Source organism: Aristolochia californica, unplaced genomic scaffold, assembly GCF_029961685.1.
Source record: "Aristolochia californica isolate CCGP_79_NKW_82.1479 unplaced genomic scaffold, dmAriCali1.0.hap1 SCAF_13, whole genome shotgun sequence".
In the NCBI taxonomy this organism is placed as follows: Eukaryota; Viridiplantae; Streptophyta; class Magnoliopsida; order Piperales; family Aristolochiaceae; genus Aristolochia; species Aristolochia californica.
In genome coordinates this window covers 3,525,104-3,550,813 of record NW_027181804.1, presented here as the reverse complement: position 1 = coordinate 3,550,813, position 25,710 = coordinate 3,525,104, and the positions used below count along the sequence as shown (strand labels likewise).

The following is a 25,710-nucleotide window of genomic DNA, read 5'->3' as shown; positions in this document are numbered from 1 at the left end:
TTTTATATTGTCTGTAAGGGAAAATTCCTCTTTTATAATTTTAATTTCAATTTAAAAAACCCTAAAACTCAAACCTAATATATGAAAATCATGTCTCACATATATAGTTATCAATAAACCAAATAAATCAGTCTTTCCATTTTGGCAAAATCAATAGGGTTAGGGACTCTCTATTGGGCACACCTAGGGCTCTCCCCTCCCTTACATGTGCCTTTTGAGCAACCATGTGTCGGGTATGGTCCCTTTCTACCGAGCCTTAGGTTGGTTGAAATGCTTTCGAAAATCCTTGAAAACCCAAATTTTTTCTATAAGTACGACTCCATTCACGTTCCCATCCTCACAGCTCTCGCTTCGCCATCTTTTGCCCTCTCACCCACTTCTTTCCTTTTCTTCTTTCCAATGGCAGACACGATAGACCGCTGCAGTCTAGAGAGTCTCTTGCAGGAGAAGAGCTGCCGGAAGGAGTACGAGTACCCCGAAGACGGCGTCCCGGCCAGCAAAAATTGCTTCGACCCGGCTCAAGCCCTGGCGAGTACCCGCCACGACTTCGGCGAGCACGGCGGCGTGAACATGTCGATTGAGGCCTCGGCTACCTTCACCGTGATGGAATCAGAGACCATGCAGCGGATGTTCTCCGGCGAACTGGGTCCTGACCGTGATTTCTTCATCTACAGCCGACACTTTAACCCGACGGTGCTCAGCCTCTCGCGGCAGATGGCCGCCCTGGAGGGGACCGAGGCGGCTTACTGCACCTCCAGCGGGATGTCCGCCATCTCCTCCGTGTTGCTCCAGGTCTGCAGCAGCGGAGGGCACGTGGTGGCGTCGCGATGCCTGTACGGGGGCACTCAAGCGCTGCTGGCTCACTTCCTTCCCCGGGCATGCAATTTAACGACCACCTTCGTCGACGTGGGGGATCTGGCGGCGGTGCGGGAGGCGATCAGGGATGGGGAAACGAAGGTGCTGTACATGGAGTCGGTGTCGAACCCGACGCTGACGGTGGCGGATATTCCTGCGCTGAGCGAACTGGCGCACGAGCGGGGAGTGACGGTGGTGGTAGATAACACGTTCGCGCCCATGATTCTGTCGCCGGCGAGGCTCGGCGCCGACGTCGTGGTGCACAGTATGACCAAGTATGTCAGCGGGGCGGCGGACGTGATCGCTGGTACGCATCCTTTAAGACTCATTATTTACTGCAACAATCCAACGATAACAATTGATAACCATTACAACTTTATCTATCTATCTGAAAAAAATCGAATCATTTCTGAAAAAAAAAAAAAATTGTTTATGTGACAGGGGCGGTATGTGGATCTGCGAGTCTAGTGAACTCCATGATGAACCTCCACCAAGGGGCGATCATGCTTCTAGGTCCAACGATGAACCCGAAGGTGGCATTTGAAATCTCCGAGCGGCTGCCCCACCTCAGCCTCCGTATGAAGGCGCATAGCCATCGCGCCCTCGTCTACGCCACCAGAATGAAGAACCTCGGTCTCAAAGTCATCTACCCGGGGCTTGATGATCACCCCCACCATCAACTCCTCAAGTCCATGGCCAACCCCGGTTACGGTTATGGCGGCATTCTTTGCCTTGACATGGAGACGGAGGAGAGGGCCGGCCGCCTCATGCACCTCCTCCAAAACACCGTCGAGTTCGGGTTCATGGCCGTCAGCTTGGGCTACTACGAGACCCTCATGTCTTGCTCCGGGAGTAGTACCAGTAGCGAGTTGAACGTAGAGGAGAAGAAGCATGCTGGAATTTCGCCTGGGCTGGTGAGAATGTCGATCGGGTACAGTGGGACAGTTGAACAGAGGTGGAGCCAGTTTGAGAAGGCGCTCGACAGAATGGAAGGTGCTGGTCTTATTACTTCAGAGATTTGAAGTTGTTCTTTTCTCTTCCTGTCTTAGAATTTGAAAAACGAATAAAAATAAATAAAAAATAATTTAAAACAAAACCCCCCTTCAATCGTTGCAAACCTTCTTACAGTTTGAGGCTAAGACCCAAATATGCTATGTTTGTATTCAAATATTTCATGAATAATACATATGATGTACCCTGTTGTTCATCATTTTCCAATTTTAGTCTTAAATTCCACACGTTCGGATGTACACGTTCAGTCTGAGTCCGGTTAAACCCGACTGATTAGTGTTGGTCATAGGTATTAAACCTGGTTTAACCGGACCTGCTATTTTTAGTTCGTCACTGCCTTTCTCCCAGCAATCTCTGATAGACGATCAACGACAGGCTCCTTGCAGAATCATTTTCTCCACTTAATGGCTTTTGGTACATGTTGAGCCCTAACAAGCCTGCCTGAATCTACCTACTCAAGTGCCCCAAAGCCATTTTCACTCTTTATTAATGTACTCAAAAAACCAAAATCAATCGGAACGAGTTCCCTGATGAACAAAATAAGGAACTGAACTCGTAGCAAGTTTGAAATATTTTCCCTAGAAAAAACATATAGAAACAACTGCACTCCAACACTTGCTGTCTAGAAAAGAGAAGTACCCTTGCCCTTCTTGTCTCCTCCGATTTCAAAATGTTTGCATCTCTGCAAGACAAAGCTTCCAGAATTAATTTTCAGATATAAAATTTATGCAGTGTAATCACACATTTAACTATAAAGACATCAGATGGAATTATTCTAAATTAACACACTAAAACAAGGGATAAGCAAAAGCCACTGGAAACAACTTCTGGAAATTTTTATACCTAGCACCAAGAAATGTTCATGCAAAACCAAGGACATGATACTGGCAACAAATAATCCGTAGCCCTTCACTTAAGGCCCACGCCAGGAGCTAGCTGATGCAAACACAATAATTACAGAGCACTAACTAGGAAGCCCTATCTACGAGAAAGAGTACATCATCACCTTAATGGGATGCTGGGAGACGTGTTTGCAGCTCTGACACTGTAGCCTCAGCACAATCTTCTTGGTAGTCTTAGCCTGTAAGAATAAAAATAACAAATAATATCTTTCAACAAACTTCAGTTTTGTTAACAGCTAAGTCTCTGAACAGAGAGGGCGAGAAGCAAGTAACTGTTGGTATACCCATCATATTGTTTCTTAGAACATTTTTTTGAAAAGTTATATGCTTTTCTTGAGGTTTACAAGAAATGTGTTTTTCTAGAAAAAGGTCTATTAAAATGAAAATATAGATTTTCAAAATACTAAAGCAATTTGCCCACAGTCAGCTTTGAATATGACCACCAGTCACTGTTGCTCAATAATGCAATGCTTAACCACACATAACAAGAAACACTGCTTTCGCATGTGGACGAAAATAATACCTATAATCCGTATGATCAACACCATTTATATGTTCACAAAATAGGGTCAAATGTTAATGGTTCCACAGTGGGTTGCGAATAGATTTAATACTCCTTTATCCATTGCCTCTCTAATAACACTAGCCTCTCAACCTTCTATTCTTCCAGACAATAGCACATTAGACTTCCCATAAAAACACCTTTATACTTGAATGCTCTTGAAAGTAGGAAAACTATGGCTTTCTTGATTTAATATGGGTACATGTTATCAGTTATATAGCTGGACTAGAAAACACCTCAAACACATGAACTTGCCTTTTTGTGGAAAACAGGCTTTGTTTGACCTCCATAACCTGATTGCTTGCGGTCATATCGTCTCTTTCCTGAATATAGACATAATAACATTATTAATTACAACATTTCAAAAGGTAAAACTTGAGTAAACAAGACGCATGCAAGAGTGAAATCATAAACTCACCTTGTACAGCAAGACTATCCTTTCCTTTCTTGTATTGAGTAACCTTGTGCAAGGTGTGTTTCTTGCACTCCTTGTTCTTGCAATATGTTTTCTTTGTTTTTGGCACATTCACCTGACAAGAATTAGAAAATTCATTTATATGATAAGAAAAGATGCAATATCAAGTAATTGAGGAAAACCAACCAAAGACCTATGTTATTGATAAGATGAAGTAAAATGCAAACAAGTGATTTAAAAAAACAACGGGGGTGGAGCAGAGAGAGAGAGAGAGAGAAGAGGAGAACCAAATATACAAACTGTTTACACATTTCATTCAAGGTTGGGAAATTTTCTCAACAAGTTGAGAAGTGACTTTAAAATATAAAACATCACCACAAATATTATAACCACTATTAAGGAGAGGTGGAGCAAATTTACAATCTTTTTACGCATTTCATTCAAGGTTGGAAAATCATTTCAACAAAAAGTTGAAAAATGCACTTCCGTGACTACTATGAGAACCGTAATGAAACATCACTGGAATTACAACTAAAGCCTCTTGTTGCTACTTTACTCTAAAAGTCATTAGAGTTAATGATTTGACCAAAAAGGCTTGCAACAAAACCAGTGCAAAAGTAACATAAATGCACCCACAGATCATCTTCTGATTCAGCTACTCAACAGATCCAAGTGTTTCATTAGCTACAGTTAAGGAACAATGCTGTTCACTTATAAGCCACCGAATACACCCTTCCATGAAATATATTATGAAAAGTAGCATTATAAATATCTCACACAGCTCGGAGTTCCACTGAAATAAGGGGCACAATTTAACTCTCACCTCATTCGAATTGCTTTATTAAGGCTCTTAAGTATCATTCTTCAGATGATCGAAGTGCCATATTAATGCAAACATTTGTCACAATCCAGATCTCTTTGATAACACCGCATAATTGTAAACATCCAGTTAGCTACTGTACTAAAGCCTCGGTCATATTTCTATACACTTAAAATCCAAATTCAAAGCACATGATTCGGAATAACATTAACCAAAAATCACAGTAATAACAGTTAACGATAACAATAACAATGACAACAGCGCTAACAATGATAACAACTTGTGTTGTCGTTTTAGCGAATGGAACCTATGTCCAGAGTAGTTCGTACACATCAATAACTTAAATCGATGAGGAAATCCAGCCAAAGACATCGAAAACAAGATCAGCTGCCGTTCAGTGAACAGCAAAGAAAAAAATGCGTATAAAATTTATCAGATGAAAGTTATCGTCGTCACAAGGGCAGGAAGGGTACCATTTTTGCGTCTCTTGTTCGGAAGCCGATTCCCGCTGCGAGATTAACAAAACGGCTGCACAGGGGGGTTTAGGGTTTGTACTGTACAACTCACCACTTATATAAGTTCCTGGCGAAGATAAAGACCAAAGACTCCGAAGACGATGGGCTACTAAAAATGGATAGGGCTTATATTGGGCCCGACGAAACGAGAGTGGCCCAAAAAATTGGGCTCATCAGTGGGATTGTTAAGTCCATTGGCCCAATACGTGATGAAATTAGGGGAGAAAAAAAAAGAAACGGAAACTCGAGAGAAAATTTTAATTACAAAAAAATCAAAATATTACTATTTTTTTTCTTTTTCATTTTTTTTACTTGTATCTAAACCAGAGAAACTATATTTCTCTCTCGTTTTCTATGGGCATCCAAAAAAGAAAAAAAAATCTCTTTTTTTTCTTTTCTCTCGACTTTCTGTGCTCCAAATAAAGTTTAAACATCTTATCCAGTTTCTTCTTAAATCAGTTGATAGATTCCCACGGGCTGTTTCTCTCAGACCAGAACAAAAAGAAAGACAGCCATGAAAACGATCACAACAGTGACAGATTTCCAACCAGAGGAATTGTGAAGGCAACCATCTAAACAAGGGGAATGTTTCATTCTCTCTCTCCTTCCCTCAGTTTTCACCATTTTCCCTGTATTTTAGTAATAACAAGTTGGAGAATATGTTTAAAGCTACAAGGCCTCCACGGGTGGACCAAACGAATGAGATGGGCATCCAGGAATCTTCCAAGAACAATTATGCTTTATATTAAAAGCAACTCCACGATTAGATTTCACAAGGAGCATCTCCTTGTGGGGCTTCATTAATGTTAATTAGTGGTGAAGAAGGGCGTTTCTTCCTCTTTGCTTTTCATGAGTTGAGTCATCTCTTTCCTAGAGTCACGTCTCAGCTTCGTATGCCTGACCTAATCAATCTGCTCAGAGACAAAATACAGTGTTCAGTGCTGAAGGGACCAATCCCAAATGAAAACTGACAGCGGCGGTCCCAATCCTAATTTGCACTAAACAGCTCCAAAATGGTTTACATAATCATATCAGCTTTGCTTAAACTCATCCACTGAATATGGTTTAGGAGCAGTTCTTTAATCAAGCTAAGTCAGCAACATTACTTACCTCATTAGTTAATTCCTTTTGGAAACAAACGGTGGAGTCTGGTGAGAGACAAGGGCTGCTTTCCTTGCATTGACTTCTCATTCAAGAGAAGAACCTCTAGAGTGTCTGAGAGTGAAAACACCAAGCACATACTCCTCTCCCACATCAGTCAATGGAGCACAATGAACAGCCATGCCTAATTGAGTAAGGGATTAGGAATAAAATAACCGGGTACAAGCAGTTGATTAAGGCTTATATTATCGACAAACCCAGTCAAGAACACGGGTTATGTCGTCAATGTCACTGTGCAATGAGAACTAATGCCGGATTTTAGAAAAATTTGATGGATGCTTCCTATGACTCTTGCCTGATTATATGATCAAGGAACTGATAATCATTCTTGTGAATTAATTATCAGTGAGAAAACACCTGTAAGTTTACTGCTAAAACAAACAAAGCACTAATAGCAACTTCAGGATTGGGCCACATGTTAGAAAGAAGAGGGAAAGCTAGTTTATCAGGTTGCCAGCGAAAAGGAATGGACCTCTGAAACAATGGAAGAACCCCAAAGGAATTTAATTGATTAGAAAAAGTAGGGAACCATCTGATAGTGTTTGCCAAACAGAAACAAGAGGGTGTACCACTAGCTTATTTTTAAAACATGGGTCTTGGTGCGGTGTTTTGCAGCAAAATATTTTAAGCCTCATTCTGGTTTCTCGATCTTAACCTGGTTCCTGTACCTGCAGAGGTGATTGATTGGCTAGAAGATGCAAAACTGATGGAAAGAAGAACTCTTACAGTAGGAGAAAACTGGAAGAAGAAGAACAGCTGAGAGAGTTGACTCACTTGTAGGAGCAAGCAGTGGCTGCAGTTGAGCAGGCACGAAAAGGGTAGAAAGGATTTGCAACAGCTCTCCCTTGCCCCCACCTTACGTGGAAGAAAACTAATCCAAATTGGTCTTAAACTAGAAAGAAAAAGGACGATGAAAAAGCAGTAGGTGAAGAACAGAGGGATCTGATATTTGGGTTGATAAAGAGAGTTGCATCAGGTTAATCTAATACATGTTGCGCATCAATCTTTGGTCAGGGATATATGAGCACCATGTTGGGTTTCCTTTTCCTTCATTAATTTGGTCCCATAATGCCGAAGAATTTTCCAAAGTTGAGGCAGAAAGATAAGAGCTTTTTTTAAGGTATAGATTCACATCTCTCATTTGTTTAATGCAATAAACAGAGGCACTGTAATCCACTCTACAAAATCCACGGAAGTCCCACCATTGTGGATGACGCATATTGTCTGGAAGCGATCCTCTCTCTCTCTCACTCTTTCCTGTCGATTCGTCGTCGCAACTTGCAGGTGGGAGTAAGCTCCTCAAGGAGCACGGATTCAAAGCAGCAAAAGAAATTCTCTCGTGTGGATCGTTCAAAGATTCTCGTTCAAAAGTCGTCAACCTTTAAGACCCGAGAAGATATCTTGTTTGCATGTTGCATTCCCAGAAATTCTACTGCAAGTTCTCTCCCTTGCTTCACTTGGACACTTCGATGAAATCAAACGATCCTTAACTCGAACAAATTTAATGCCAAATGGGTGTTCAATTGTTTGTTTATCCACTAAAAACTTGTTCAGTGCTTGACCCAATTCGTTGGACTGTCCATCTTCGTCAAAAATCATTTTCTATGCTGCAAATCATTGACGAGAGTCACCCGCACCAGGTCGCTCCCCTGTTTCTCTATTTCTTTATTGTTTCGTTTAATAAAGCACTCGACAGGTTTACATGCTCACAGGTTGAACTGAAGCTATTTGGGCTCTTTTAGATAGTCAATCAGTTTTTCAGAAAGAGGGAAACGTTCGAAATCCAAAAATCGACAATAATTCAGTTCAGAGACTTCCTGGACATACTCGGGCAAGAAGATTTTCAACAACCGATCTTCTTGATACATTCCTTTATGCTTTGATCCCCAAAGCCAAAGCAGCCCCACGTGTGAACCCACCAGGGATCCATTAAAGGTCAGCACCAAAAGGCATCTTCAAAGATGTCGCTATGGGTTCTTAGATACAATCCCTCACAGAAAACACTAAAGTAAGCAATATAATATCTGCGCATATCCTCAGAACTTTCTTGTCAAGTTCACAGGTGGAGAAGAAAGTCATTTGAAAAGCAGTCCAAAGCAGTCTTCTTCCTACCCAGGGAACTTTGCTTTCGAAGTAGTTGCTCTTCATTTGCTTCCCGTTAAATTATAGAAAAAAATATTAGTATTAATCCTATGGTGGTTTCGGATTCCAGATATGATTTTGCTTTTCAGGATTCAATTTTCGCAGCAGACTGCATATGGGAAGATTTGGTGCCGTAGTTTTCGGGTTAATTGATGGGCATTTCCGTCAACCAAAGCACGGCGTCTTCTTATCTTCCCCATTCGATTGTTCCAAGCAGAAAGTATTCGAATCCCCTTTTCACCAATACCAACTGCTGATTGACGAGTGACGACGACCACGGACAGTCGCCACCGGCGTCGTACTTACCAGAGGACGAAACTAGCCTTTTTGTAGAAGCTTTTCTACTGTGCAGTGAAAGAGTCTGAGAAAGAAATACCTTTTCTTTGTCTTCCCCTCTCTCAACTCCCAAGTCTGAAACCCGTAGAAGCTTTTCTACAGTCGCAGTGAAAGTGAGAGGACGAAGCAGCGGAGGTCCGTGTCACTTTCTGGACCCGGCGGGTGGAGGCATGACCCACTAGTTTAGCCGTCCACGTGTACGGTATCCACTTGATTCATGCAGACACTAGTATACTACTTGCCGAGGATCGCTTCTTCAATAGATCCTCTCCCTTTAAGTGGGCCGACAATGGTAATTATGGCTTTCCAGGTGTAATCTGTCCATTGGACCCAGCTGTCGTGCAGTTGGTGGTAAGTGGCCCCCGCGTATGCGGTTTGTATTAAAGGTTCTCTCCTCTCCATCCGCGTGAAACTAACGTGTACACCACGCGGTCTGTCACTGTAATCTGTATACTGAAGCCCGTTTTAACTGCCAGGGTTACTGAGGTAATTTTTCGCTATACGTAACGGACCGGACCGGTCGCGGGCCTCGTGGGGGGGAGTCGACATGAACATCTAGTTCCATGAGTGCGGCCAGTACCCAGTAGTGGATGCTCGAACATGGGCAATGCCCATAGAGGCATTGCGTTGATGCCCATGCAAATCTCTTCCGATTCGAAACGGGGACACGACAATTTAATCAGCTCGGGACACGTGTCATCTGCCCGGTCACTGGTACGTGGTTAATCGTTACGGTACCTATTGGCGGCGCGATTTTCATTTTCTTTTCCGTTATACGGTCCCTACCAAATACTAGCTAGTCGCCCCAGTCTTCGTCTTTTAACGGTTACTCGAGGCAGTCCCTATATAAACGCCACCCGCGCGCCACCCTTCTCCATCCACTCCCAAAGCCAGCTCTGCCTGTTTCTCGCTCTCTCTCTCTCTCTCTCTCTCGCTCTCTCTCTCCCTCTCCGTCTCTCTCGTTCTCCGTCTCTCTGTCTCGCTTGATTCTCCACTTCAACTCGACAAATAACTGAAATTCTTGAGCTCCCTTCCGCTCTAATATCACTTGACGATGGAAACCGCCGCCGACAGCTGGTGGTTGCTGGCCTTTGGGGCTAAATGCAGCGATTCGACGCCACAGAGCTACTTGGCTCTGGTTATAGTGTTTCTCTTGACGTGGCTGGCCACCGCTCTTCTCTACTGGGCTCACCCAGGTGGCCCTGCCTGGGGAAAGTACTGGTGGAGAAGGAGCCGCAGGAAGATGATGGCGGAGCCGGTGCCAGGCCCCCGGGGAGTTCCTCTTTTGGGAAGTATGACACTCATGATGGGGCTCGCCCACCAACGCATATCTGCAGCCGCACGCAGATGCGGCGGGGAGCGTCTTATGGCGTTCAGCCTCGGAGGGACGAGAGTAATCGTCTCATGCAACCCGGACGTGGCCAAGGAGATCCTGAACAACTCCGTCTTTGCGGACAGGCCGGTGAAGGAGTCGGCTTACAGTTTGATGTTCCACCGAGCCATCGGCTTTGCTCCTTACGGTGTTTACTGGAGGACCCTCCGAAGGATCGCCGCCACCCACCTCTTCTGCCCCAAGCAGATTAGCAGCGCTGAGCCTCAGCGGTTCGAGATCGCCGATCAGATGGTGGACGCCTTTCACTGCAGCGGTCCAGGCGAAATCCGGGTTCGCGAATTCCTCAAGCGAGCGTCTCTCAACAACATGATGTGCTCCGTTTTCGGAAGGAAATACGAGTTGGGTTCACCCAACGAAGAAGTCCAGGAACTGGCCGGCCTAGTCGAAGAAGGCTACGACTTGTTGGGGAAACTCAACTGGGCCGATCACCTTCCCTTTTTGACCGGGTTCGACCCGCAGAGAATTCGCTATCGCTGCTCCAACCTCGTACCCAAGGTGAACCGGCTCGTACACCGGATCATCAAGGAGCACCGAGCACAACCCGGACCAAAAAACCGGGACTTCGTCGACGTACTGCTGTCGCTACAGGGAGACGATAAGTTGTCGGATTCGGACATGGTCGCCGTTCTTTGGGTAAGATCTTGCTCGACTGAAATACCTTAAAAGCAATATTTAGTAATAATCCTAATCATCATAATGTCGTACATCCCTTTTACCGTCTTGCCAATTAATTTTTTGTTTTCTTATGTCGAGACAGGAAATGATATTTCGAGGAACCGATACAGTGGCGGTCCTGATCGAATGGGTTTTAGCGAGGCTGGCGCTCCACCCGGACGTACAAGAGTCAGTCCACAGGGAACTGGACCGTATCGTCGGAAAATCACGGGCGGTGACAGAAACCGACGTCCCAGCTCTGAAGTATCTACAGGCGGTGGTAAAGGAAGTGCTGAGGCTGCATCCACCCGGCCCCCTCCTCTCGTGGGCCCGTCTGGCGATCACTGACACGCTCGTAGACGGCCGTCAAATACCGGCGGGGACGACCGCGATGGTGAACATGTGGGCCATCGCTAGGGACCCGGAGGTGTGGTCCGACCCAGAAAGCTTCAAGCCGGAGAGGTTCGTGGCAAAGAAAGCGGAGGCGGAGTTTTCGATTCTGGGATCAGACCTCCGATTGGCGCCATTCGGTTCGGGCCGGAGGAGCTGTCCCGGGAAGGCGCTGGGGCTGGCCACCGTCACGTTCTGGGTCGCTAGTCTCCTTCACGAGTTCGAGTGGTTGGAATCAGAAGCGAGCCCGGTCAGCCTCGGCGAGGTACTAAGGCTGTCGTGCGAGATGTCGAGCGCCCTCACCGTTAAAGTGCGCCCCCGGCGCAGACAGACCAAAATTACCAAAAACAGTACTCGGCTTACCTTCCGGATCGGATCGTAAAATGCAAATTTCGGGTGCAGGCAGCTGGAAGGAAAATATGTTTGTTTGTCGGTCAGTCACATCTTTCGTTTTCAATTTATAACTATCTGTAAAAAAGTTAAAATTTCGGTTAGTAAAAAAAATGAATTTACTCGACCCAAAAAAAAGGGGACCCACAAGAGGCACGTGTTAAGTGGGGTGGGACCGGGAAATATTGTGGGGGGGAAGGACAAGGCGCTTTCGATGTCTAGCCAGTTCGCGGTTCGGAATTAACGAAAATGTCTGGCGTATCTTATCCGTACAGATGGCGTAATCTTGGTGGGGCCGAGAATGGAGAGTACGCGTCACATCAGGCTAGCGATCATTGTACTTGTCCATGGACCTGGACAACTGTACGAAGGTCATGATGGGTCTAATCATCGTCCACCATGTAAACCTGCCGAGGAAATTAACTTTTTCCACAAGTTCATTGGTCTAGTGAGACACGAGCAGAGGGTACGTGCGGCAGTGGGAGGCTGTGAAGTCATGTCAGATGGTGAGAAGATACGGAGACATGACACATGTAATACGAGAGGGTGTGACATGCATGTTCTACCAAACCCTAATGAGGGTGTTCGGCTGCTCACGCTGAACGTGCAGAGACACCCCCAACGCCCGATCGCCCCCGAACATCACGGCTTTTTCTTGTTGTTGCTCGGGGGCCCCCGTAACGCCACTCCCCACATTAATGGATAAAAAGGACATGCGTTAAATCGACCTTGGGACTCGGATTGCTTTCTATTTTTATCATGCTCATATCTATTAAATATTTTTTATTTTTATTTTCTTTTTGTAAACTTAAATTATAAATATAATAAAATAAATGTCCATTATATGAACGACTGAATTGAACTATAACGATTTTTATATACAACAAGAATCATGTAAACAAAAAGATGATTCAAATGAGTCATATTCTTATGGACGATTCAACTGATTAGTCGATAATTTTTATAGAGTTAAAAAAGATTATGTTCTTTAGTCACTAGTATTAAATAAGATGACAAGATCCCACATGTTGTGCCTTCAATAATGTCTATTGTTAGCTGAGGATATTCTTCTATTCTTTGGCCTTGCAACTCTAGTGATTTGCATGATGGCCTAAATACAAAGAAACTAATGCAAAGAGTTCGGCTAAGTAACAAAAGATCATTTGAATGGTTCTCAAAATATGTTCTTGGGTAGTTCGTTTTTTTTTTACTAGGGTTTTAGTCTAGGTAACAAAAAACACAAAAGATTCTGATATCATGTCTCAAATCAACACAATCTTGGATGAAACCCTAGGGAGGATCCTTGTCTTTCTCTTGCTCTCTCTCTCTCTCTCTCTTATCTTCATCATAAAGGAGGGTGAATTGCCTGATAAGGTCCATCTTTCAGTCTCCATCGACCTCCTTTGTTCTTTCAGTTTAATTATTTGGTTTGTGAGAATTGAATGATTTAATAACAAAGAAAAGACAAGAAATTTTTCAAAATAAGCATAATGTGAAAGGATTTGATTGTAGGAGAGAAACAAAAGAGGTCTTTCGAGGGGAATTAACAACTAAGACACCTCAGAGTCACTTTAGGAGGCTTTTAACTACCACACTTGACTGCAATTGACCCAGTTGAATGATTAGTCTTCTTTAGATTAGTAGTTAAATGAGTTTACCTGAGAACTTGTGCTAACTGAAACTTCTTCTAAGAAGACTTGAGAGGAGAGGAAGGAAAACAAAGAAAAAAAATCCTAGTAACAAATTTAGATTGACACCGACAAAGAAGAAAAGATGAAGAAGAACAAGAAGGCCAAAACACACACATGCTTATGTGTCTTATAGGGGAAAACAAACCACCTTACCACATTTGGGGGATGTCCCTTGAAAGGAACCCCTCGAGGTAAATGACAAGGGCAAGAAGCACAATCCACATATTTTACCTTGATGACAAGATAGAGACTTGCCACCAAGTTGACATCCATGAAAGCAACACACAAGCCCTGAGGGTTAGCATGCCACCCCAGACAAGGATCATGACCTATAGAGAAATCTAAACATAAGAAAACAAGGCCTAGACATATTTGCTATCTTAGGATAAGGGACAAAGTGACTCTAATTAGAGGCTCTTTCCCCTTGTTTATTTCATATCCTTTTCTCTCATCTTTCATTTGGAGGGTTGTTGCAGGACCCTGTCTGTCATCATGCTCTTGCCCTCCCCCCCCTTATTGCTTTCTCTCCACAATTTAATACTAACTACCCTTTTTCTACCCCCTTTTTTTTCCTTTCACAAATATGGAATGAAGTCCTCTATTTAAAATAAAGGAACTATATGCTTGAGCAAGATATAAAAAAAAAAAAAGAAGAAGGGAGGATTAGATCAAACTTGAAGTTGGATGAGGAAGCTGGATATTTAAGAAGATTTGGCTTGTCATGTGTCTCTTGGAGGGTAGTGGTCTATGCATTCCATTTTGTAACCTAGGATCATAAATAAGAATTGAAAAGGGACACTTTGCTTGTATGGTTTGCTAAGGGGAGGGGTGTGTCAGCCCATCTCCTTCTTAATAATGTCACACACAATGGAGATGTGAAAGGTTGCAAAATCTTTTCAATTTGGAGGAAGATATCTGTCTTGGTTCTTTCCTCTTTCAGGACCATTAGCACATTTAGTGGGTACATGAACCAAAACATGTCCTAATCGAGGTTTTTAATGTAGGCCATTCATCCGGCAATTCTAGATACCGAATCCACATTGCTCTTCCCCCCTAATTCTCACCTAATTGCAGGCAAATCTCTCTTTTTTTTATGGCCTTGTGGGATGAATGGGTGCCAAATCCTTATAATGACACCCTAATCAAACAATTAAGCGTTTGTGAGACACATTATCACTACCCTACTCAAGAGTCTTGGACATCAAATTCTTGAAGTGCTCAAGGATGCAGACGTTGAACAAATCCATTGAATAGGGGAGCATTGGTCACAATTAGTAGCTTTTTTGCTCCACTCTAGAGTAGTGGGGGGGCCCTGGGGGAGATGTGACTAGTGAACCAAAGCCACTGCCTTCTGCCCCTTAACATTAAAGCTGTGGAGCTCAAAAATGGTAAGTTGCTCTTGTGAGCTGACCTGACCCCTTTGGGGGTTATGGGTGAAACCATTAGGGGCCTAAAATTTGTTTTTTTTTGCTTATTTTTTTATTTGAATAAACAATAGTAGATGTCGATATCTAGATGGGAAGCCCAATCTCAGTCCAGATTAGTTTCCTTAATGGCCAACATCATTACTTGTTTTGGTTTTCTTTTGGGGTTATGAAGGCACTGTCATTGCTTACTGTGGACTCTAATTTAGTTTTAACCCTCGTATTTGTTCTGTTCTTTAAGAGGAGTCACCTGCAACCGATCTCCTCAACTCTTGGGGATTTCTTCCCATTTCACCTTTATTTTATTTCATGCAAGGTTACGATTGAAAGATCAAAACCCACATCGTACATAGTTGATTGGACTGAAAAAAAACACTGATAGAAAGAGAACGCTGGGAAATCTGCGAAACCAGCCATGTTTACTCTCTCCATCTCTGTTAGGTGGATTTGCTCTCTTTTTTTTTTTTCTTTTTTTTCTGGTTCTTTTTCTCTAGAATGAGTAGCCCAGGAAAGAGGAGACTGGTTGGTTTGGACAACGTAAAGCTTAACTGTAAACAAATGTTGGCAGACAGCATCGATCCAGATGGGGATGCAGCGGAGTTTCCGTTCAGGGGTGAAGACATCGTTCCTATAGGAACATGTTGAAGACATCGTTCTTTCCAAAAACAAGAAAAAAAATGGTAGACACAGCCCAGATTTGTGGACGCATGTCTAGTAGCCTCAGAAAACATGACAGGACAGGAGAGTTCATTTTCTTTTAGTTTCATTGTGTGGGAAAGGACTTGTTCGTTTTCACGCGAATCAATCTTACTTCATCTTCTTCTTTTCCACAACATCCGGTCTCGGTTTCTGGCATCAAAGACATTATCGACCTGTAGTTGTTGTCTGGACATGGTGTTTATGAGGGTTAATGAGAGAAGAGGAACGAGACGCCATTCCAGCTGCAGAGAACAACTAGTTTTGTTTTCTTTCTCCAGATACACTGAAGAATTCTCGGATGGGGTTTCATTCCAGAGTTCGCTGCTTAGCTCAATTGTCATCGCCGTTCTCATTCGGAGCACTTTCGTGGTTTTGAGATGAATAGAGAGACAGGGAAGCTCGTCTAAAAGGGAAGTCTGCTAATTGCCATTCCAGGAAGCTATTCTTGTGAATTAGGTCACCACGTCCAAATGCTTACAGGCCTTCGTGTCCTTTACGTTTTGAACTAATGTTAGCTTACTTATTATAGTATTTATAGGAAGATAAGATCCAGCCCAAACGATCAAGGAAGACCCACATATGTAAGATTATTATAAGATGACCCACAAGATGGGCCCAAGCCCATAAGAAGTAGGACCTACAATGATTACCAAGAGCTGACATTCTTATCACATCAGTTGGAAGATCAATAATGACTCACAAAAGTATCTTTAACTTAGGGTCACGACCAAGAAGAGTTTTAGTTTAAGTTATATTTGTCTTTTATCAATATTGAGTTACCTAATTATGTTAGGACTTACTTTAAGTGTTAGAATTTCGGTGTAATTGGATTCTACTACCTTCCTCTATTATGAATAGAGGTTCATGTACTCTGATTACAACAGGTTATTGATGTCAATGAAGTATTTCACTTTTCCATAATATTCAACATGGTATCAGAACAGGTTCTGTGAGTTGATTTGGTCAACTCATGGAGGTAATGTGATCCTTTTCTCTAAACCCTAAACCCTAAGTCTAGTTTCGTAGTTTTCTTTGCATTTCTTACCTCTATATGCAGTTTATTATATTACAAATTATATATTGATGGAAAGCTATTTGAGTTTACTTTCCAAAGAAAACCTATTTTTTCCAATCGGAGTTATCTTCAGAGAGATACCAATATTTGAATGAGTGAAGGTCAAATTGCAAAAAAGTTTGAGCAGCAGTAGCAATCTTCCAATTCCGAGGTATTTTTTGCTATCAAGACCAAGACTTTATGCGGAGAAGAAATATATATCAAACGAAAGATTTGTAAGTCTATTCTTTTACCTATTCAACCAATTTTTTATCTGAGTTATCTACAAAGAGAAATTGATATTTGAAATAGCAAAGGTCAAATTGAAAAACGGGTTCGAGCGGCAACAAAAAGCTTCAAATTCCGAGGTATTTATGTTATCAAGAAAGATACTTTATATGGAGAATTATATATCAAAATAAATATCCGTAAATCTATTTTTTTACCTATTCAACCAATCCTCTGTCTGATCTTTTTATAAGGAAATATTGATCTTTGAAGAATCAATGGTCATTCTGGAAAAAAAGGAGAAACAGTGCTTCGTTCAGCCAGATGACAGAGGCCAAAATCTATCAGATTATTTATCTTCTAATAACTATATTTTATAAAGATAATTTATACTTGGATGAAAGGTATTTAAGTCTAGTTTCAGAAGGAAATTTTTTTATGTCAATATGATCTATATTTTAAGATATATTCGCATTGGAAGAATCAAAGGTCATGATGGTATTCTGCTGTATTATAAAATCTGAATTTATGTCAATAGTTTTGCGTCACTTTTTGAGTTGATATATCAGGAACATATCTCACTTCTCCCTAGTTTGAGGGCTTATTTATGCATCTCTGTTATTTGGGCCTATTGCTACATCTATGATATTTGGTTCAAGCTGGGATCACTGCCATTACATCCCAGCTTGAGGGGAGAAGTAGAAGAAATACAAAAAAGAGGTATTTTATTCCTTATATTGTGGATAAGTTTATGTGACCAAAATATTCAAGAAAGGGGGAGCACAAAAGATGAAGCTTGTGCATCAAAGAAGAAATTTTTATATCGCATTATTTCATGGGTTCTTTCACAAAGTTTACTATTTGGTTCGTGTTATATGTGTTGGAAGATGGTCGTGTTATATTCAGTTGCAGTTATTATGTCTCTTTGGGGACATTATTATTGAATAAGAGGTGGCCTCATGTCATCATTTAAGTCTAGTTTCAGAAGGAAACTTTTTATGTCAATATGATCTATATTTTAAGATATATTCGCATTGGAAGAATCAAAGGTCATGATGGTATTCTGCTGTATTGAAAAATCTGAATTTATGTCAATAGTTTTGCATCACTTTTTGAGTTGATATATTAGAAACATATCTCACTTCTCCCTGGTTTGAAGGCTTATTTATGCATCTCTGTTATTTGGGCCTATTGCTACATTTATGATATTTGGTTCAAGCTGGGATTACATCCCAGCTTGAGGGGAGAAGTAGAAGAAATACAAAAAAGAGGTACTTTATTCCTTATGTTGTGGATAAGTTTATGTGACCAAAACATTAAAGAAAGGGGGAGCATAAAAGATGAAGCTTGTGCATCAAAGAAAATATTTTTATATCGGATTATTTCATGGGTTCTTTCACAAAGTTTACTATTTGGTTCGTGTTATATGTGTTGGAAGATGGTCGTGTTATATTCAGCTGCAGCTATTATGTCTCTTTGGGGACATTATTATTGAATAAGAGGTGGCCTCATGTCATCATTTATTTTACCCCGTAAAAAGATCAAAATTGTTTTTGGTTGGGAGTCCACGACGGAGGAACTTCATCCCCGTAAAAAAGATGAAAATTATTTGTGGTTGGAAGTCCATGATGGAGGAACTTCATCCTCGTAAAAAAGATGAAAATTATTTGTGGTTGGAAGTCCATGACGGAGGAACTTATGATTACATCTATGTTATTCCCCCCCCCCCCCCCCCCCCCTAGAGAGTCGTTGTCCTGTGGCTTTTATATCTCCTTCCACTAGAGAGTCGTTGTCTTGTGGAGGGATACGGTGGTGGACACTTCAGAGCAATGCCAAGAGACACACTACCGATAGCAGTGGAGTGTGCCCTACATCCAGCATTAAGACTGGAGTATGAAGCAATGACTTATCAGTTAGGAGTGATTTTTACTCTCACTTATAATGCCACAGAGCTTCATGAAATGACGCAACAACGTAAGGGGGAATGTTGGAAGATGTGCCATTTTATACATCATTTGCAGCAAGTTGGGAGTTCCTGTTGTTCTCTCACCCCAACTTGAGGGAGAGTGTTGGAAGATAAGATTAAGCCCAAACGACCAAGGAAGGCCCCAAGATGGGCCCAAGCCCATAAAAAGTAGAACCCACAATGATTACCAAGAGTTGACATCCTTATCACATCAGTTGGAAGATCAAGAAGGACTCACAAAAGTATCTTTATCTTAGGGTCACGACCAAGAAGAGTTTTAGTTTAAGTTATATTTGTCTTTTATCAATATTGAGTTACCTAATTATGTTAGAACTTACCTTAAGTGTTAGAGTTTGGGTGTAATTGGGACAAATGAAATTTTATTGTAATTGGACTCTACTACCTTCCTCTATTATAAATAGAATTTCCTGTACTCTGATTACAACAAGTTATTGATGTCAATGAAGTATTTCACTTTTCCATAAATTCAACAGTATTTGTATATCATTTATTAATAGAATGAAAATGGCACAATTTTTAATAATTTAATTCATTATATTTATATGCCATTTTATGCCATATGTTTATAGAGGGATGATCCAATAAAAAAAACCATTTGGTATAAAAGATGCGAAACGACTATCTTAGCCATCCCATCATGATCAACAACTATCTTATTCGTTCTATCAAATGACTATCTTAACTGTCTGATCATGATCAAACGATTGAGATAACCGTTTTTACATGTTTTACACCAAATGGTTTTTTGTATTAGATAACCTTGTATATTTTTAGACCTCGAATCAGTTCATTATATCTTTAGATCAAATTGGGTTACTGTGGGCTTAATCATTGGTCATGTCCATAGGTATTTTCACAACTTTGGATTTGGATTTGATTTGTGTATGGGCTTATTTAGTTGACCCACATGGATCCTAATTAATTGATAAAAAACAACAAAAATTGGTTCTAATAATTAAATTAGTCTGATTTAATACACACACATATACACTAGATCAATAATTTTTTATTTTAAAAATTTATTTATTAATATTAATAAAAAAATATATTTAAATTTTTAAAAGAATATCGGAGGTTGGGACTTGGGCCTCCCCCCAGAACGTTACGTTATCCTTTCCGTAGGAATTTACAAGTCGTATTTGGAGCCCTCCCAGTGAACTCTAGCATAAGACCCACTTTTAACCCAATAAGGCCCAAATAATGCCCAGTAGTGGATAAACCACGAGGATCCGGCCCAGATCTGGTTTCCTATGGAAAACTGAAAAACCCTAGGGCTTCAAACCGTAGAAGGGTCATCCACTCATATAAAAGTCTGCGCGAGAAAAAGGAGTCGAGGCAGAGGTAGAGAGGGAGAGAGGTCGCTGATAACCTGAAAAGAAAATGCAGATATTCGTTAAAACCCTAACCGGAAAGACTATCACCCTTGAGGTCGAATCCAGTGACACTATCGACAATGTCAAGGCCAAGATTCAAGACAAAGAAGGTTTTGTTTCTCTCTTTTGAATTTCTAGTTCTTTGTTTTCTATGAAATTTTATTGCATGTATGAGGATGGTGTTGAAACATTCTTTCAGGGATTCCCCCGGATCAGCAGCGCCTGATCTTTGCTGGAAAACAGCTTGAGGATGGCCGTACCCTTGCCGACTACAACATCCAGAAAGGTAAGGGGTTTTGTGCCTTCTTTGTGATTATTTTGATTTTTGCCTAGGTTGAACGAATTAGTTTCTGACGGGTATTTTTGTGAATTTGGTTTTCGTTCAATGCAGAGTCGACGCTCCATCTGGTTCTCAGGCTTCGTGGTGGGATTATTGAGCCATCTTTGATGGCTTTAGCCAGGAAGTATAACCAGGATAAGATGATCTGCCGGAAGTAAGTCCTGGACATCCTCCGTTAGTGTTAGTGTTAGTGTTATTGTTAGTTTTTCTTTTATAGAAGGGTTGAAAGGATGCAGGAGTATCTCTGGGGTTTTCTTTTTGAACATCTGAAATTGTTCATTTATATGTGGCTAGTCTGGTAGACATAGAGATTATTCGGTTTCTTGGTAGGATTGTTCTACCGGCATACTTTATCTGCGCTTGTCTGGATTGTTTTGTTGATGATGTTCCTCACTTGTACATAATTTTTTATGTTAGACGTCTCTTCTCAATCTATGATTTACCATTCTAAAGGGTCTAAATGTTTGGGGATCTTAGTTGGTTATTCTACTTTTGATCCAGGATTTGTAGCTCTTGACATCTGTGTTCAGCTCTGGTGTTGTGCCTGTACACTTTTATATGATTTATTTTGACCCACAAATGTGGGCATTAGATTCAATAATCTATTCATGTTTCTTCATTGTTTAGATGTTTTCATACAAAAAATTTCATCTATTTGTTTGAGATTCATATCTTCTAGGCACTGCTTTTGAAATTTGAAGAATTAATGTTAGATCGTATGGTCACCTGGGTGACATGCATGTCATTTTGCATTGGATTTCAGATTCTTTAGTGTTGTCAAGGGAAGCATTCGAGTTATTTATTCTCTTTTGTAGGCACTTGAAACTTGTTATTAGTTTTACCTTCAAAATTTAGTTAGTTTTGATGAGTTATTAATTTCATTTATTATTCTTTTTGGCACTCTTTGGACTTGTATCCTAAAACATGGTCAACATCCAAAGCACTTACGAGATAATTCTACATTTCAGATGTTATGCTCGTCTGCACCCCCGTGCTGTGAACTGCAGGAAGAAGAAGTGTGGACACAGCAACCAGGTCAGTCTTATTGATCTTTCTACTAAGTTTCTACATTGCTATTGAAATAGCTTCTGCAAGCCCAAGGCATTTCAGAGCTCCTAATACTTGTTTCAATGCTGTGCTCTTCAGTTGAGGCCGAAGAAGAAGATCAAGTAGACTAATCGTGTATTGGGGTGCGATAGTTGTAGGTTATTGAATACCATTTTTCCTACTTTGGACCATTTTGGAACATGGATTATTTAGAATTAATGTCTAATTTACTATTTCCAATTCCTTGTAACCTGTGAAGGTGTATGGAATGTAGTTTTGATTTCTTACAACTTTGTCTGGCTTTGAAGTCTTTAATGAAATCTCATCTTCCCCCCTAACGTGGTTTACACAGCTCGCTGGGTCGATCGTTATAGGAATAGATGGTCTTTACCTCTGCAAACCTCCAATCATTTCTTGCGATGTTTAAGAAATCAAACAGCCGAGTAAGAGCTGCACAAGTGCCGCTAAACAGAAATAACATTTGATCACGAATTAATGGCAAATATCTATTCATCTAGGTGAATAACTACAACGCCTTTGCCAAAAGGTATTTTAGTAAGTTGAAGAAACAAATAACATTAGGTACATTGTTGAATCAATTTCTTTTCAGTTGACAAACCATGTTGAACACTATTAAGAACCTTCACTAAGAACTCCCTAGTCAGTTTCTTGGTATCTCATTACCAGCTAACGCTCTTGATCTTGTGAAGAACATGGAGCCGTCTCAGAACCACTTCTGTCTGTCAGTTTCAAAATAAGAGCATCAATATCTGAAGGAAGAAGAAACTTCTTCCACAAACAGCCCATAGAGAACGGTTCAGGTGGTTGAACAATGACAGGTACACCATTGTTTCTAGTGAGAACTCCCATTACCGTCAAAGAGCATCCCTCCTTAATGTACCTGCCAATATCCCGCAATGAAAGAATCTTTTAGAAATCACAAAGAAACTTATCAAACGAGTACCCACATGCACAGTTCAATATTGTGGCTGATTTACCCTTCCTCCAGCCGGATTAGGCCATCTCCCAGGTGGAGGTTCTTCTCTCCTAACCACTTTCTAAGGTATGGTGAGACTGCTGCGTTTCTCCTTGTCGTGTGAACAAGTGTAGTCTCAGTTATCAAAGGTATAAGTTTAGTATCCTGGCTTGCTTTCACTACCACTGACATGCCAGATTTCCTGTCTAATATGAAGAAGTCTGTTGCAAAGCTCTGCAAAAGTGGAAATGTGTAAGCAGCAGTTGGAGCTATTGTAATATAACCTATAATAATCTGATATTTGTGCAAACTGGAAATGTTATTAATAGCAACAAGATTCATGCCAGTATTAACAGAGCTCTGCTAAAGAAAGAGAAGAAGAAACGAGCTTTTTACTGTCAGGTTCAAGAGCAGAATGAATCACAAATCATAAAGTCATCTGCGTTTGAGCTTGCAGAGTAATATCAAACACAAATAATCATGCAAAAGCCACAAACGAAGGGGCAGCATCTGCAGGCCAGGAGTTCTATCATATCACTGTACAACTACCGAATTGACATGCAAATGAATTGGCCTAGGTGGAGAGAGAGCTTAGTTCACTGGGTCTATTCTAGTAAATACGAATGCTTGCATTTAAGTCTGACATAGAGGAACCTGAAGACATGTTTTACTACTGTTCAATTCTCTAAACTTGATTTGAATTATCTATAACCAGATTAAGATGGTTGAATGTGGCTCTTTTTTTCCCCTTTTCTTCCTTCTTTCATGCATCAGCTCAGGCCTAAAGCGATTAGAATTCATGAAGGGTTATTAGTAGCCAAAGTTTGCAGGCAAGGATGATAGAAATATAACATAATATCAACTAAAAAATTGAAGCGGAAAAACAGGTATCAACATTATGTCTTCATAACTCAGACTAATTTGTGCCCCACCTCTGAAAAAGCCAAATTCCACCCAAAAAATCTGGAGCTGATATTAGCTAGCTTTGATATGGTTCCTCTGTATTCATATAGCTTGGTAGATGTGTAGATGCATCTAGGAACTTTCTCATATGAAGATTCCAAAGAGAGACTACCACATGAAGCAAACTGGACAATTGGCACAAAATTAGATTATAGATGGCTTTGGAAGAAAAAACAAACAAACAAACAAACTAAATGTTGCATGGAGCTCAAGCCATATAGGAAGTGAGATGAAAAATACATTGTAAGGTGTGTATGTCCAAGAAATGACACATTATTCAAGAGGTAAGGCATCACACAAGTATTCACTAAGATGATGAATTTTTTTAGCAAACGAAGCATATGAAGTGTCAGTTACATGCTCTAAGTCAAATTTGATCACTTGTTGCATTTACTACGGTTATGTGCACCACGTTGGTTGATAAAAAAAGTAGAGTTACTAGGATAATAAAATATGAAATCCAAATGTTCGTACTTTTTGCAATCTTCATCAAAATGCCTGTACTCTGTGCAATCTTTTCATCCTCCCTTCATACTACAATTTTAACCAGGAAATATCTGCTCAGGCCAACTAGCTCAGTATGATTTCAGTAGTATAACAAGTGGTTGTGTATTGGTCAAATCTCACCAAATGACAGTGAAAGAGGCTAAGACCAGAATCGCTACGAGTTTGAAGTACATAAACATTTAAAGCAGACCCCCAGTGGGGGCATTTAGAGAGATAAATATGATAGTATTAAAAGTCATATTGTTCATGTTGTTTCTCACCGGAACCTCAGATTTCAAATGATAAACATATAATCACATAGAAAATTTCTCATCCACTTCATTAGTACATTCTTTTAGTTTAGTCCACTCCCATTATCTCATAGAAAGGTGGATTTGAAATATGTAATTGTTAGTGCCTTCAACCGTATAAATTCTAAACTTGGCAGACATGTCACAAACATATAGAAGATGGTAGGCTGTTGACAGGTAGATCTATTCAACAAGCACCCAGTCAGTGGCTTCAGTCATCTTCCATTTGCTAGTTACAAATAAGATCTCTTAGGGCTTGTTTGGAACCCACAGAAAAGAAAATAAGAGAGAAAATCACTTTCTCTCTTAGTTAATAAATTTTCTCTCATAAAAGGATGGAATTTGGGGAGAAAAGAAAAAAGATAAACTTGAGAGAAGATTTTAACCATTAGAATTTTAAAATATTACTAATTTTCTTTTCTTTTTCATTTTCCACTTGTATCCAAACCAGAAAAACTAATTTCTCTTCCATTTTCTCTCTCACTTTTCATGGGCATCCAAACAAGAAAAAAAAAAACCTCTTCATTTTCTTTTCTCTTTTTTATATTTTTTCTCTCGACTTTCTGTGTTCCAAACACAACCTAAGTTTCTTTTCCTTTTCATTTTCCATATGTATCCAAATAAGAGAAATTACATTTCTCTTCCATTTTCTCTCTTATTTTCCATGGGCATCCAAACAAGTGACAAAACCCTCTTTTCTTTTATCTCCATTTTCTCTGTTCCAAACAGTCTTAATGTATGACACCAGGGACAATTGGTTTGTACTTTGCAGCATTCAGGGAGCATTAGCCAGAAAGCGGAAACCTTACAAGCAACAAAACCAAAAATTCCTTTTGCTATATGGTACTCCACAGTGTTCGTAAAAAGTAACTGGAACATCCCGATTATGTATCTGAATAAGAAATTATAAGAAATACGGTTCTTGAGCTTTCATTGTCCTACTTGCACGAGAGTGTGCCTTAATCCAATAAACTAACAAATAAAAAATTAAAAAATTGGCATAATCCAAGACAGAATGTAAGCCAAGGGAAAAGAAGAGTCGATTACCCCGGTGATTTTAACAAGCTGCCCATCTTTAGCAGTGCGGAGGTCCGAATCCGGAGAAGTGGAGAGAAAAAAGAGAACCCCTCCATTGCTGCGGAAATTGCATGCATTCCAGATGAGGAAAGAAAAGACGAGAGAGGATAGTAGGAGAAGAGAAATGAAGAAAACGGCGTTACGGACGGCGACCAGGATGAAGAGAGAAAGGGCGAGGGAGAGCACGAAGAGAGGGACAAGAACGTAGGCAACAAGTTTGGGAACAGGATGGCAAGTTAGAACGGAGCTGCGCTGGGGGGGACTGACGGCGGAGGCGGAGGCGGAGAGATCGTTCATCGAAGGAGGCAGGGATTGGACATTTGGAGAGGACACTGCACAGAAACAGAAAGCGCCGACTGGCCAGTGGAGCTGCAAAGGTGGTGGTTTGACGGGAGAACTGAAAAGCGGTTTTTGGTGGCTCTTTTTCAAAATGGTTTTATGGGGGAAAGACTTTGCATTCCCGTCTTTTTAAAATAGCTTTTGCATTTAGGCCCCTGTACTTTTTTTA

General features: G+C 40.8%; 5 protein-coding genes across 5 annotated transcripts; 3 read left to right on the top strand and 2 right to left on the bottom strand.

Moving 5' to 3' along the window:
* Positions 1 to 399: 399 nt before the first annotated feature.
* On the top strand, positions 400 to 1,949 carry LOC137948518 (methionine gamma-lyase-like). Its single transcript, XM_068794603.1, has 2 exons — positions 400 to 1,162; positions 1,297 to 1,949. The coding sequence occupies exons 1-2, from the start codon at positions 400 to 402 to the stop codon at positions 1,875 to 1,877; spliced, it is 1,344 nt and encodes a 447-aa protein (XP_068650704.1). The 3' UTR covers positions 1,878 to 1,949.
* A 377-nt stretch (positions 1,950 to 2,326) lies between these two features.
* Positions 2,327 to 5,126, bottom strand: LOC137948029 (large ribosomal subunit protein eL42). The gene is made up of 5 exons (XM_068793936.1): positions 5,039 to 5,126; positions 3,749 to 3,860; positions 3,586 to 3,653; positions 2,873 to 2,947; positions 2,327 to 2,548 (listed from the first exon to the last, which is right to left on the bottom strand). The coding sequence occupies exons 1-5, from the start codon at positions 5,039 to 5,041 to the stop codon at positions 2,489 to 2,491; spliced, it is 318 nt and encodes a 105-aa protein (XP_068650037.1). The 5' UTR covers positions 5,042 to 5,126; the 3' UTR covers positions 2,327 to 2,488.
* Positions 5,127 to 9,638: 4,512 nt separating this feature from the next.
* LOC137948657 (cytochrome P450 78A9-like) lies at positions 9,639 to 11,666 on the top strand. The gene is made up of 2 exons (XM_068794771.1): positions 9,639 to 10,745; positions 10,870 to 11,666. Exons 1-2 carry the CDS (start codon positions 9,774 to 9,776, stop codon positions 11,536 to 11,538), a joined length of 1,641 nt encoding a protein of 546 aa, XP_068650872.1. The 5' UTR covers positions 9,639 to 9,773; the 3' UTR covers positions 11,539 to 11,666.
* An 8,261-nt stretch (positions 11,667 to 19,927) lies between these two features.
* On the top strand, positions 19,928 to 21,727 carry LOC137948378 (ubiquitin-ribosomal protein eL40 fusion protein). Its single transcript, XM_068794462.1, has 5 exons — positions 19,928 to 20,112; positions 20,202 to 20,288; positions 20,394 to 20,496; positions 21,311 to 21,377; positions 21,489 to 21,727. The coding sequence occupies exons 1-5, from the start codon at positions 20,010 to 20,012 to the stop codon at positions 21,513 to 21,515; spliced, it is 387 nt and encodes a 128-aa protein (XP_068650563.1). The 5' UTR covers positions 19,928 to 20,009; the 3' UTR covers positions 21,516 to 21,727.
* Positions 21,728 to 21,880: 153 nt separating this feature from the next.
* LOC137949018 (uncharacterized membrane protein At1g16860-like) lies at positions 21,881 to 25,594 on the bottom strand. The gene is made up of 4 exons (XM_068795276.1): positions 25,173 to 25,594; positions 23,298 to 23,453; positions 22,388 to 22,599; positions 21,881 to 22,290 (listed from the first exon to the last, which is right to left on the bottom strand). Exons 1-4 carry the CDS (start codon positions 25,497 to 25,499, stop codon positions 22,077 to 22,079), a joined length of 909 nt encoding a protein of 302 aa, XP_068651377.1. The 5' UTR covers positions 25,500 to 25,594; the 3' UTR covers positions 21,881 to 22,076.
* Between the last annotated feature and the right edge of the window lie 116 nt (positions 25,595 to 25,710).

What these genes read in the sequence shown, in the direction of transcription:
- LOC137948518 (XM_068794603.1), top strand. Translation starts at nt 400, where the DNA reads ATGGCAGACACGATAGACCGCTGCAGTCTAGAGAGTCTCTTGCAGGAG. An exon ending in GGCGGCGGACGTGATCGCTG is followed by an intron (nt 1,163 to 1,296) that starts GTACGCATCCTT and finishes TTTATGTGACAG; the next exon opens with GGGCGGTATGTGGATCTGCG.
- LOC137948029 (XM_068793936.1), bottom strand. An exon ending in GGATAGTCTTGCTGTACAAG is followed by an intron (nt 3,654 to 3,748) that starts GTGAGTTTATGA and finishes GTCTATATTCAG; the next exon opens with GAAAGAGACGATATGACCGC. An exon ending in AGCCTGTTTTCCACAAAAAG is followed by an intron (nt 2,948 to 3,585) that starts GCAAGTTCATGT and finishes TTATTCTTACAG; the next exon opens with GCTAAGACTACCAAGAAGAT.
- LOC137948657 (XM_068794771.1), top strand. Translation starts at nt 9,774, where the DNA reads ATGGAAACCGCCGCCGACAGCTGGTGGTTGCTGGCCTTTGGGGCTAAA. An exon ending in ACATGGTCGCCGTTCTTTGG is followed by an intron (nt 10,746 to 10,869) that starts GTAAGATCTTGC and finishes ATGTCGAGACAG; the next exon opens with GAAATGATATTTCGAGGAAC.
- LOC137948378 (XM_068794462.1), top strand. Translation starts at nt 20,010, where the DNA reads ATGCAGATATTCGTTAAAACCCTAACCGGAAAGACTATCACCCTTGAG. An exon ending in GATAAGATGATCTGCCGGAA is followed by an intron (nt 20,497 to 21,310) that starts GTAAGTCCTGGA and finishes TCTACATTTCAG; the next exon opens with ATGTTATGCTCGTCTGCACC. An exon ending in AGTGTGGACACAGCAACCAG is followed by an intron (nt 21,378 to 21,488) that starts GTCAGTCTTATT and finishes TGTGCTCTTCAG; the next exon opens with TTGAGGCCGAAGAAGAAGAT.
- LOC137949018 (XM_068795276.1), bottom strand. Translation starts at nt 25,499, where the DNA reads ATGAACGATCTCTCCGCCTCCGCCTCCGCCGTCAGTCCCCCCCAGCGC. An exon ending in AGCTTGTTAAAATCACCGGG is followed by an intron (nt 23,454 to 25,172) that starts GTAATCGACTCT and finishes CCAATTGTCCAG; the next exon opens with TTTGCTTCATGTGGTAGTCT. An exon ending in GGAATTTGGCTTTTTCAGAG is followed by an intron (nt 22,600 to 23,297) that starts GTGGGGCACAAA and finishes CCACTTTTGCAG; the next exon opens with AGCTTTGCAACAGACTTCTT.